The sequence below is a fragment of the Aspergillus bombycis genome (genome assembly GCF_001792695.1).
Source record: "Aspergillus bombycis strain NRRL26010 chromosome Unknown contig00103, whole genome shotgun sequence".
NCBI lineage: Eukaryota > Fungi > Ascomycota > Eurotiomycetes > Eurotiales > Aspergillaceae > Aspergillus > Aspergillus bombycis.
In genome coordinates, this window is record NW_019170105.1 from 59405 (window position 1) to 71956 (window position 12552).

At 47.3% G+C, this 12552-nt stretch overlaps 3 protein-coding genes across 3 annotated transcripts; 1 reads left to right on the top strand and 2 right to left on the bottom strand.

The window, feature by feature from the left end:
* Positions 1-3885: 3885 nt before the first annotated feature.
* Positions 3886-5439, bottom strand: rtt106 (putative negative regulator of DNA transposition (Rtt106); the record flags this gene model as incomplete). Its single annotated transcript, XM_022536377.1, has 4 exons — positions 3886-4439; positions 4504-4860; positions 4920-5261; positions 5334-5439. The coding sequence occupies 4 exons, from the start codon at positions 5437-5439 to the stop codon at positions 3886-3888; spliced, it is 1359 nt and encodes a 452-aa protein (XP_022385517.1).
* A 444-nt stretch (positions 5440-5883) lies between these two features.
* ABOM_009250 (mitochondrial 54S ribosomal protein uL24m) lies at positions 5884-7007 on the bottom strand (the record flags this gene model as incomplete). Its single annotated transcript, XM_022536378.1, has 2 exons — positions 5884-6519; positions 6591-7007. The coding sequence occupies 2 exons, from the start codon at positions 7005-7007 to the stop codon at positions 5884-5886; spliced, it is 1053 nt and encodes a 350-aa protein (XP_022385493.1).
* Positions 7008-10531: 3524 nt separating this feature from the next.
* rho1 (Rho family GTPase RHO1) lies at positions 10532-11421 on the top strand (the record flags this gene model as incomplete). The annotated part of the gene is made up of 5 exons (XM_022536379.1): positions 10532-10599; positions 10675-10702; positions 10788-10985; positions 11083-11217; positions 11269-11421. 5 exons carry the CDS (start codon positions 10532-10534, stop codon positions 11419-11421), a joined length of 582 nt encoding a protein of 193 aa, XP_022385492.1.
* Between the last annotated feature and the right edge of the window lie 1131 nt (positions 11422-12552).

Consider the following 12552-nt stretch of genomic DNA (forward strand, 5'->3'; position numbering starts at 1 on the left):
GGTTGCAATGGGTATTGGGGTGACGGTAAGCGGAAGGCTGATTTCACCAAGGGACAGTCGGGTCAGGAGACTCGATCCGCAGGCTCGGCACGTGAAAGACTAGTCTGCGAATAGATCGAAACAGTCAGCAAGGTAACAAGGGTAATGTCAATTAACACTGATCGACTGGAATGAGATGATATTTGCATTGGAAGCAAAAGAAAGGGGGGAAAGGCTCACAGAAAGCCTGTTTGCGATCTAGACCATTCATTCACGAGTCTAATGTATGCTAGAACCGGCACAACAAAACGGAGGCAACGGGCGGAGGCAAATCGACGGCTGTCTGAACAAGTCACACCGATATTATCAGGCGAAGAGATAATTGTATACCCTTTGGAAGCGTTTGATGGGGAAAGGTCACGGAAAAGCAGTACAGGTAATTATCTCCGGTAGGCCGACAATCGGGGCTGCAGGTTGACAGTTTAAGGTGCGCTGTGGAAAGGGAGGATCGTAAAAAGAAAAAAGAAAAGTGGGTTCAGTCGAGATTGGGAAAAAAAAGGAAAGAAAAGGAAAATAATTAACAGGTGAAAATTACTCCCTGGTACTCACCAACTGCGTCGCAGTACGATGAACCGCACTGAGCAGTGGTTTGAAAGGATTGGGAGAACGGAGAAGGGAAAGGGAAGGAAGAGGGTGAGGTTCGAAAGAGTAATGGAGGAAGAAGGAATGGGGAGAGCGATGGGGAACTATGAGTGGATAGAAAGGTCTTAGGTGAATAGGGAACACACCAGTGGTATGGAGTCTATGGACACCTGAGCCTACGGGGAGAGAGGGAAAAAATTAGGAACAAAAAAAGAAAAAATGAGGCGGAAAGAGGAGGAAAGTCCAGAGGGAGGGAAGGCGATGGTTGGACGACGGACGGCCGACTTGTCACTGGTCCGTCGACTTTCGTTCCGTACCTGAAGGCTGAGGTACCATTCAACTTACTATACATTACCCGGCTGCCTGCCTTGGGGGTTAGCGCGTATGGGTACTAAAGTCAGCGTCGGTATTGAACTAGCGGAAATATAATCTTCAAGGATCCTAGGAGGAGAACCATGGTAATTTTCAGAGATCTTCTTCGGCCGTTGCATAAATACCGTACATCTACTAAGTACAGGGAATACAATTCCCAATGGACCAGGAAAAACGTCATCAGTATCCAAAGGACTTCGAAATCAAGACATTGCCCGGAAGAGCAAGGAAAACAGGGAATTCCGTATGGAACCTCGACTCGCCCTAGTACAGGGACTGGAGTCACTGGACTGGCTTAGTGGCTCCCTTAGCGCTCGGCCTGTTGGGCGACGAACGGTTGAAGCCCGGACACTAACTTCCTAGGGAGATAGTAAGTGGATTTCGGCGGTCGTTCTGGCCAGACTGGCAAGCTAAGATTCCAAACGGGGAGGGATTAGCTCGAATACGTGGAAATGGATGTATGTACGGAGTATACGATTCAGGAACAATCGTTACAGTTATTGTTCGTCGCGTGCTCCCCCGTAGATACCCAAGGATCAAGACGTCCATTCAACCTGGGGTGGGAATGTTACATGAATCTGGGGAACCCAGGTCAATAGGAAATTTCAATTGAGAGACACTCATTGTGTAAGGAGACCCATGTGGATATGCGCAGGTTCCAACTGTTACTATGGTTACTCTTCTTTTTTTTTCATTTCCGAAATACACTGTCAACCTCTGTACTAGTATGTAGCCTGGCTACTTATCACTGATCCTCGGCCATGTGCAAGGTAATATTTCCCGTATGTTACCGTGATCCCATACATACCTTACCTTACCTCGAACCTTCAGAGTCAGGAGGGGGGTGCATTGATTGGCTTTTCATTTCCCATCCCTCCAGTTGTTCGGCCCCTACTACTAGTAGTAAGGTACTAGTAGTAGGACCCCTCCGTACTGTACTGTACCACGGAGGACAACCCCTGCCATGAATCGATATAAACCTACATGATAAGCGAGCAATCCAGGTGCATACATCCAACGGGAGCGGATTGTCCCTCGCCTTAACCTCAAAGTCTATAGCTGCAGGACAACATACATGTGTTAAAGCCAGGTACGGAGATCAAAATGCTAGCTGTCAACCAGCTCCTACTCAAAGCAGTCGCCGGCAGACGCGGACTAAACGACGACTAGTTCATCGCTTTGCTGGTGATGCCCCTGACCAATCTATACCCTGCGGGATTTTAAGGATCAGTTTCTTCTACCGTTTCCATCGTCTATAGTACTACATATTCCGAGGAATACTCAATAGTGGCTTTGTTCGCTTCTTCTGTCGAGAACATATTAACTCGATCGAACGCGCCGTTCGATACTACTACTAACCCACCATTCAGGGGAGCACATCGCTTGGAGCACGCGCCCTCTCGCCGGGTAGCTTAGATTTCCGAATTTGGGAAAATGGGACCAATGCCACTCCTTAATCAGAAGGCGCCACTTTTTTTTTGGTCGAGGAGAAGGGAGTAGAGAAAGGGAAAAAAAATTGGAAAAGAAAAGAGAAAAGCACAGCGAGCAAACATGTCGAACCTCGGCGTATCGTTGAACTCTTGAACAAAAAAAGTTCATACCTAGTCTTCATCTCCAGGTGCTACTCGTAGACCGTGTAAGACATATATCCCCCCCCTTTCAGAAGGGACCCAGATACTACTACTGTTGGTAGTGTTCTATAACCAGGGCAAAATCACGCCACCAGGAACCACGGTCAGGCTGGTTTTGGATCACTCCCCTTTAACCCGGCCTATTTATCAACCCCGATTGATGGCCCGTGGTTACAAAAGCCACGCCGATCGTTGGAAGCATCGGTATTGCAAATCGTCCTGTTCGTGGACAATCCTCTCTGGACTTCTACATCAAAGTAATCTTGGGCGATCTCCCTTAACTTTCAATTTGTGCCAACTGAACCCCTAGAGATACTCCACCATGGAACACCCGCCAATGGTTTTGCATTTGTGACTCCACGGGTTGATAGTTCCATCCCACTGGACCATAGGGGCTCATTCTGATCTATGAAGCTTGAGAAATACTCCGTACATAGCATCTCTATTATCGGATTGATGTTAATAACTGTATGGGTTTTCAGCGGAGCCGATAGTCATATTCTGTAAGTAGATCATGATACGTTCTCCAAATATATATCCCAATGCAAAGACCGCTTCCAAGCCACAAGGAGGCTATGCTTCATCCACAATTTCACGATACAAGGGATCTCCACCAGAATAAGTGTCCAATAAAACCTTATAGGAAGCAACACAGAGCGCCAGGAATATAATTTACGTCCTACCGGCGAAGGATGCATATCCTAGTCACTAGAAGGCGCGGGGTCTTTGGGAGGCACCGTCAGTGCGTAGCGAATGGTGCTGTTGATTTTCTTGTGTGTAGGCATATCATAGTATCAACTAAGTACACCCCCTGTGATATGCATAGCAACAAGCGGCGTACACAGTTGAACGCCACCAAAAACATTGAAAAACTCCACCTGACACGTAGGTGACCCACCGAACAGTCTTCGCATGTACTTGTAGGGCAGTGGTACGTTTTCCGGTGGTTGAAACCCACACCATGCAGCCTTGAAACGGTTCTACGTGGAATGGAGTGATTGGGCTGAGACCTCACACCTGATCATGGTGTATGTGCATGGATTCTGCAGGGGCACTGCTGAATGCCTGGTCCATTTGTAGAGTGTCATATTGATACATGCCGCATGGCGCGTGAGAGATGAAAAGTGGTTACGATGAAACATCAACAACCTACGCCTGACTGATCTGATTTGAGGGCATCAATGCACCGAAATGAATATCGCATCGCAACCATGAAACATCCAGTATTTCGTACAGTTCTTTAAGTATGACAAGTGTTCCGTCACAGCTGTTCAGCAGGAACATCCCCCGCCTCGCTTCCAAGCTCATCTGCGAGAAGGTCTCGCCCTTCCTCTTCATCTTCTTCATCCTCATCGGAGTCTTCCTCGCTGCTGGAGCCACTGCCATCATTACTGTCATCGCTGCCGGGATCATAGTCCTCTTCATCTTCATCTTCCTCGTCATCCAGCTCGCGTTGCGCCTTCTGCAACTCGCTTTCTTCCTCGACGGGGCCGTCCGTATCCATTGCGCCTTCCTCCCCAGTCTTCGCTCCGTTAATATTATATCTCTTCGCACGTCGGGCTTCTGCCAGACTAGCATCTTGTAGACTGTGTTTCTTGATGTAAGCATCGATACCGGCAAAGTCTGCCTGATCGATCATAGAAAACTCCAGCTCCTGCGTTTCATCACTCGAAGTAGGCCGAGCCACAATGTTCAGGTTGAAAGTTCGCTGGAGAACAGAGGTGTATGAGATTGAGTCGATGTTCTCGAAAGCAAAAAAGACTAGGGGTTTCTTGAATCCAAACAATACGCCTGTGGACAAAAAGAAGAGATATCCTATAGTAGGCAATAGGTTAGCTGAAGACAAACCCATATCGGAATCCGCTTGTGGTAACCGTACCTTCCTTACTGCCACGGAAGGCCTTGACATGGTAGGCTTTCTCTCCCTTCCGATGCGCCTCAGGCATGGCACTGACAAATTCCCTCTCATCTGGGCGCACCACCTTTGTATGTAGTACGTTCTCATTCAGCATTTGCCTAACAATATTCTCAGCTGTTTCTCCATCGTTGGTTCCAATCTGTTGTCCATTCCCCGAGAATGCAGCCTTGGGAGGACCGTCGTTGACCGTCCACACCATCGCCTCGGGGGCAGTTTCGCCCTCCGGTGGTGGGTTTATACCATCGCTATATTGGGGAATAATGCAGAAATTGAACTGCTTCTGGTTCTTTTCCGGGACAGGAAGGCAAAGGACATGCTCTTTTTCGACCAACAACACAGTTAGCGTCAATTTCATATAGACTGGCCACCAGACTTACGTATTCTGTCCACGTGGATGCCAAACTCCACTGCCTTCGAGGTCTGATTCCTTGCGCGAAGAAAACCGCGCCCGGCCGTAATTTCGAGTGTAAGCTTTTTCCGTTGCGGAACAGCGAAGGAAACATCCTGCATATAGAATTGTAAGGGCGCGTTGGCTTTCAAATCACCTGGCGATTGCGCCTGCCCTGCAGCATCTCCATTCTGTAGCTTTCGTTTCTTCGCCGTAGGACCGTCTGTAGGCGTCGCTACAGGCTGAACGGGGGTGCTCGCATTCCTGACCAGCAGGTTGGAGGTATATTTGGCAATGTCCTCGAAGAGAGGTATATATTGCGGGGTAGTCCCTGTAAAGCCGTAACGGACACCAGTCAATTCTCTTTCACTCCAGGACCCGTGTCAGGTGTTGGGCTACGCACCGATCGCATCGTAGACTCGTTTCTTCAAAGAAGGTTCGGCGGCGAAGCCATCTTCAATGGCCGGAATCTTTTTCGTAGCCGATGAATTTATTGCGGCGAATGCCATAGTTGGGAAAGAGCAGCCCCAGGTTAACAAAGCCGAACAGAATGTCTTGAGGAACGGGGCTGCGCGAAGGTTGAAGGGAGAGATGGGGGATGGAAACTTCGGGCGCGGAGAGATGATGGATAAGAGAGACTGCGAACCACTCCCCTGCGGCCGTCGACCAAATATAACCCAAACGCAATCGAAGGCTTAATAGCGACCAGTCATTAGTCCGATTGGTTTTTCAGAGACATCCCAATCTAACCATGTTGCTTCCCTACCTCGTGAATTCATCCAGAGGCCTGGAATTTAAGTACACACCTAAACCCGGTAATCTTATACAATCATATTCTATGCTACAGTGGTACATTTGTATACATCCAACATCCAAACAAGTAAGAGAGAGAAAAGAAATTATTCCTCTGGGCACACGTCCCATCGAAAACCGATGAATCACACCTAAACTGATTACGCTTTGTTCGCCACTTTCTCTTTCAAGAAATTCTCAATGAATCCGGCCGTTTGGTCGTCCATGAGCATATTGCCATCAGCATCCCTTCTCGCATTCAGACGTTCCTCCTTCTTGGCCCGTATCATAGCTATCAGCTCACCTTTGGGTGTCAACAAAGACCTGCTTTGAAGGTACTCCTTTCTGTAATCTTCCATCTTCTTCGCCTCAACCCATTCCGGATCGTGCCGTGTACGGTATTTCGAGAACTTATTCCGGAGCTCATCCAGAACACTGGGAGGAAAGGGCGCATAATGCAGCGATGGTGTCCAAGTCGGCGTTTCAACTTCCATGCGTAGCGTATCCCACTCTTCGTCATTCAAAACCGGAGGTTCACGGCGAGGCCATGGGATTTCGATGTTTTCGCCGGAAATGTATCTGGTATGTCTGGGGGTTTCTGTGCCATGTTCCCGTTCAAGGATTGGCTCTCCGCCGTGAACATGTTCAACCAAGACGTCTCGTGTTTGTCCAGTAGCTGGATCGTCAAGGGCAACGACAAGGCGGACATCATCGATGGGAATCGGCAAGGCCATCGCATTGACAGTGCCCTTGTTTCCGTATTGTGAGTTGATCCAACTGGGGAGATGCACATCATTCTGTGGAATGTCAAGAGTCAGTCAAAAGCGAAGATACCATAGGGATAGTGCGTGTAACCACAGAAGCATACCATGTTAAGATCCCTCACGTTAACCGTCTCATTGCTTGTATCTACACGGACAACCTCATTGATCTTGCCCTTATCCCGGCCCTTCATGATACACACTCGATCACCCACGGCAATGTTGATATATTTCCTCCGTAGGTGCTTGGGGATAGGTGGTGGATTCATTGCCTGGGGGCTCAGGGCACCGAATGATTGGCCCTCAAAGCCGGCATCACGCTGAGGTGCTAGAGGTCCGCGGAGCCAGTCTTCTCGTCGTCGTTGCCTCTCAGCGCGGATGTTATCGAGCTCTATGCGGTTCAAAGCGAATCGCTGTCTCAGGTGGTCTTTGAATTCTTCACGCTCAGCATCTTTAGCGGCTCGAACTGCCTTTCGCTGGGCCTGGTTTCTTGCCAAAGCCGTCCTCCGGATGACCTTCTGCATATTGAATGGTGCGTTACCAGCAATGGCTGAGCGACGTTCCCGCGGAATCTCCAGGGACCGGATGATGCTCCGGGAGGGAAAATTGCGGCCGTCAATCACGTGACCAAATAGTGGCTCAGGCCAATGGGATGGTCCAATGAGGGTGCCTCAGTACGAGTACTAGTACTAGTAGATGATGGAAGTATACCTATGCGTACTTCGATAGGCACCAGTAATAGCACTCCAGGCTGTACTCCGTATACAAGGCATTTACTTAACCTTAGTTGACTTGGGTTGAACCACAAGAGTGTATGGAAAATGTATAGCATGAAGCTTAATTGATAAGCTGTAAACGCTCGGTGTAAGACCTTCTACATTTTGTACTCTTAGCTCGGTTGTTGGCTTTATGCGTTACCCCATAGAATCATCATGGTAGTACCGTATGCATACCTCTCACACAAGGTGAAAGACATAGCACGTCAAGAAATATCGGAGGATGGGTTACTGCCAGGGATGATGTATGTGAGGGGGAAAGAAATAGAATACCTATGCAATGGTGCAGTTCGTATAATTCGAAAACATGAATACTTGCCTCCAGGGTAGCTTAGGTAGCCGAATTTCGAACAATCAGGTAATGTGACCTTTCCGAGATCTAGCCTCCCTCTACATTTGTGTCCTGGGCAGGTCAGTTGAGCAACGTCAAGTGGCTTCTAGGTCCTAGAAGTAAATGTTATGGTCGCAAGGACTAGAGTTACTTTTGCGCAGGAATTTTAGGGACCGAATCTAGGAAACCTAGCGGCGCTTTAGATATGCAGAGCCAAAAAGAATGGTCTAGCCTCACTGCCGGAGAGTATGTCCACCCCAGCGCCACAAACTATCCCTTGGGTCCGGACCGCATCCAGACAGGCATAAATGTATCACAGCCTGCTCTATAGCCTTGTAGTATGTGAACGAGGCCTTCTTGTTTTCTTTCCCTTTTGGGTTGGAAACTTTCGATAGGGACTTGTATCGAATTCCAGGGTAGTTCCCGCCCTCAACTAGGCTGTTGTGTAGATTCCAACTTCAGCTGAAAGTATGCATATGCACTCTTTACTGTGCATGCAAGGCTGACTGGTCCCGATCATGTAGGAGTCATAAGACTAGTCAAATCTTTTCCTGGCTTGCCTAGGGCACTGTTCTTTTATGATCAAGACAAAAATAATTTACATCACCTAGGAGCTTTTCCATATAGTCTTGCCAACACTGTGACAATCATGATATCACAGGTGAAAGAGCAAATGCTTGATGCAGTTAGGCAACATGTACAGGGGCGTGATCACCATTAATTGCGTCAGTCACATTGTCGGGATTCTTGCTGAATTCTTGCTGAGTACTGCATAGGCTGTATGCTGCAATGCACTATAAAATCACCATTGATTTGAACAGTAACAATGCCGGCATATACAGCCAAATGAATCCTCACAGCCAGTTAGAAAGGTGGACCAACAAGCACAGTTGCATTTCCGACTGAGTCACAACCAGATAAAAGGTAGATATCCGCGCTTGCTGCAAAGCGTTCACTGCTCTGGGTTTTACCGTGGCTGATGCCTTCCTGCAAGCCGGTAATAAGCGCAGGCCTGGTGGCTGGTATGACCGCTTGTAAGAATAGTTGATAGGAGCCTTTGCACTTGCAAGCAAAATGCCAGTCGAGGAGAGGAGGTTACCCCAGAGTAGTTTCATATGATGAACACGTGAGATGTATAAAGTTTTGTATTAAATTGCTGGGACTAGTAAGTATACGGAGTATGGTATTCTGGTCACAGTAGTAGTTTTAAGGGGCGGGCGCAGGTAGGAGTGCACCGCCACGTATTGTACTCTTGTTTTAAGGAAAGAGTCACACCCCAAGGACCCATATAATGATGTGATCATATGCAGTATGTTAATGCGCTTTGGTCCAGTCTACTTCTAGTACGGAGTAAGCTCTGTTTTGTACCGCAGGACCCCGGGTATTTAGGTTGAATGATGCCATTGATCAATAAATTTGCCTGATAAGAAGATGATTGCTTATCATCGATGGAAGGAGACGTTACGGATATAACTTTCGGTCCTTATTCTCGTGAGTACAGTTTAGGACTATTTAGGTATGGATTTAGTGCTATAGATATTATCTATTATTGCTACCTATGTATTATGAATTTCGGTATCCGCCCTTTGTCAAGCGAATCATATCCCTAATAATACCTATAGGAGAGCTAATATTAAGAATGGAGCCATAACCGATAAATCCGAGCATACAAGGTGTCCACCAGCGTCTAGGCTCCGACTATAACTGAAGGATTGACGTGTCCGCACAATTAGTACTCGACTGCAACATGTAGTACGGATACCAGGTATATGTGTATATTTTCGGTGGCTGTATAAACTCAGTGATCAAATGCAATCAGTATTGGAACTGATAACATAGGTTCGACCATCAAGGAGTTTTGGGATCTCCGGTGGATCGGGGTCAACTAAGTGGGTGGATGAAGGACCCAAGATGGAAAATTATCATTGGATTGGAAAAGCTCGTCACTCAACATGGCTTTTGAAATTAAAAATTACATACTCGTAGTACTCGGTACTTCCTGCAAAGGCGGTAAGTGAATGAAGTGCTAGTGCTTTCATACGGTACTGGAATACAACTAATTGTATGATCAGCCACGGTGGCTTCAATGAGGATGGGAAGCCGACAGAAAACTAGGCACCCAAGATACCAACATGTGAACAGGGAGGGAAATAGAATGATTTTGGGACCGTGAGGAACAGAGGAAATTTCTGTTACTTTACTTGTGTCTTCTCTAGAGAGAAGAATATTTTTCTCCTCTCCAGTAGTATGGTAGGATACGAAGTTCGCCGGTGAAAAAGGGAAAGAGTTCGGAAACTAAAAAAAAAGAGAGAAAAAGAGGGAAAAAGCGGCAGCAAGAGAAACAAACCAGCACAGCCACATAGCTTTTTTATCTGTGTAAAATATCGCTTGTTGCTAACCGTTTCAGCACTTTTTAGCCTGGTTTTTGATTACTTAGTCAACTTGGGGAGCCTCACCTGAAAGGCCAACCGGGGGAACCAAAACGAGAGAAGAGCCAACGCCGATAGCCTTCGCTCCCATACAGACCCGTTACCCTTTACTGTCTTCCACCACCCATCCATCAATCATCCTTCATCTTAAGCTCCCCTGGAGACTATTATCAGCTATTGTCCCTTGACTGAACCCATATCCCAAATCTCTTTCCTTATTTCTTGTTTCTCTTCTCCCCGACTCAAACCATTTTCTCCTTTAAACCACTTTATTCTCTTCCCTCTCCCTATAATTAAATCAGTGCCGTTGCACCTGCACCGTATGTGATAACCCTTTTCCTCGGGCGCCTGACTTGTCCCTTTCTCAGCCTTCTAACCTCCTCTCCGCCATCCAACTTAACTCCCGCAACAGCTTCCCTTTCTTTCCCTGTTGTTTGCCACTCACCTCATCTGGAATTTTTTCCATTTGATAATTTTAATCTCAATCATTTGCTGATCCTCTTGACTTCAAGATGGCCGAAATCCGTCGCAAGCTTGTCATCGTCGGTGATGGTGCCTGCGGTAAGACTTGTCTTTTGATGTAAGTGTATCTCCATTCAAACTACTTCTGTGTCCAAATAAGAAGAGACTGCTGACTGTGACATGCTTTGCACAGTGTCTTCTCCAAGGGTACCTTCCCTGAGGTTAGTTCTCACCGGATATCCAACCCGACCCGTGATATCTCCCTATTCGACCCGAACGCGTCAAACTGATCCTTATTCTTTTCAGGTTTATGTTCCCACTGTCTTCGAGAACTATGTTGCCGATGTCGAGGTTGATGGCAAGCGTGTCGAGCTCGCTCTTTGGGATACGGCTGGTCAGGAAGATTATGACCGTCTCCGTCCTCTCTCCTACCCCGACTCTCACGTCATCTTGATCTGCTTCGCGGTTGACTCGCCTGATTCCCTTGACAACGTTCAGGAGAAGGTGAGTTGCTCTTGATTTCATCCTGTGAAGCAGAGAGATCCTAAAAAGGGGCTCCAACTGCGAAGGAAATTGTATGCAAAACTAACGATGAATCTAGTGGATTTCCGAAGTGCTTCACTTTTGCCAGGGCCTCCCTATCATTCTCGTCGGATGCAAGAAGGATCTTCGCAATGACCCCAAGACCATTGAGGAATTGACCAAGACCTCCCAGAAGCCAGTCACCGCCGAACAGGTATGTATCCCGTACACAGAAAACACTGGAATCTTTCTAATCTGTCTTCAGGGTGAGGAAGTTCGCAAGAAGATCGGAGCTTACAAGTACCTCGAATGCTCTGCACGAACCAACGAGGGTGTTCGTGAGGTCTTCGAGGCTGCCACCCGGGCTGCTCTCTTGACCAAGACTCACAAGAAGAAGAAGGGGTGCACCATCCTGTAAACTAGTTTTGTCTCCTTCACAAAAGGTCTGTGTTTAATGCGGAGATTATATGAACGGATAAGGGTCTCGACTATTTGGTGTTTTCTTTTACTCAGAAAGGGGTCCTCCGTTGGCGTGTTCCGATCTGTGCCTGGATGCGAGTGTGGATAATGTTCAATCAACGGGCACACGAGGTTTATGGGATTATCTGGCTATGCAGTTGGTCGACTTTCTTGTTTTGCAGACTTCTTCTATTTTATTTCTAGGGAGGCGTTGTCTTCATAACCTTGTGGGTTTTCTTCTCTTTTCCAGCTCTCCGTACGCCCACGAGGCGGCTCGATCACTATGGCAGAGGATGGCCATTTCGCTGGCAGGAAAACAGGGTCATCAGTAACTGGATAGTGCAGATCGGAAATGAGCTATTGAGGATGGCGTTGTCTCGTGCGTGTCCCATCAGTCAAGGATGTCCGGGAGGTTGATAAAGAAAGTCGAATTTTGTGATACGATAGATGGTTCCTATCACTTCGGATTTCCCCAGCAGAGTTCTTCTTTATTCCTTTGTGTGTTGCTTTCGGTTAAGAGAATGCTAGGATTCACTTTGTCTTTTGGTTTTGGCCAGTTTCTCGACGCTATTATTCCCTTGATCAATCAGAGCCTTGATGGGGAACCAAACATCATCACCCCTAACATATTTATTTACTAATCAATGCACATCCTACTCCTTTGCGATTTGCATCTGCATGGCTCTGATGTCATTGTACCCTGTCTGCTATCTTTCCCCCTGATACATATTTCGTGAAATGCATCAAACACATGTGTTATCCCCGAAACCTCGGGACTTGGTATCGACTACCTATCAGTAGAAGTACCGGTAAATCTTGGTATCGCGTTCCATTACAGGAAGAGGTGTCAACTATTGGTACGATCATACTATTGATAGTAACATGTGGGCGGCCCGTTAGCACCTTAGACTACGCATTAGTCTAGCAGGCCTAATTATGGAAATGGCAGCTGCCTCCTGTCCGATAGGAGAAAGGAGTATTGAATTAGACTGACACAGGAGAATCGAAGTGACATATCTATCTTTAATTTAGTTCCCTAGTTCGTGACTTGGTTGACAGGGTTGATGCCGTGAGAAGCTGGTCCCACCCT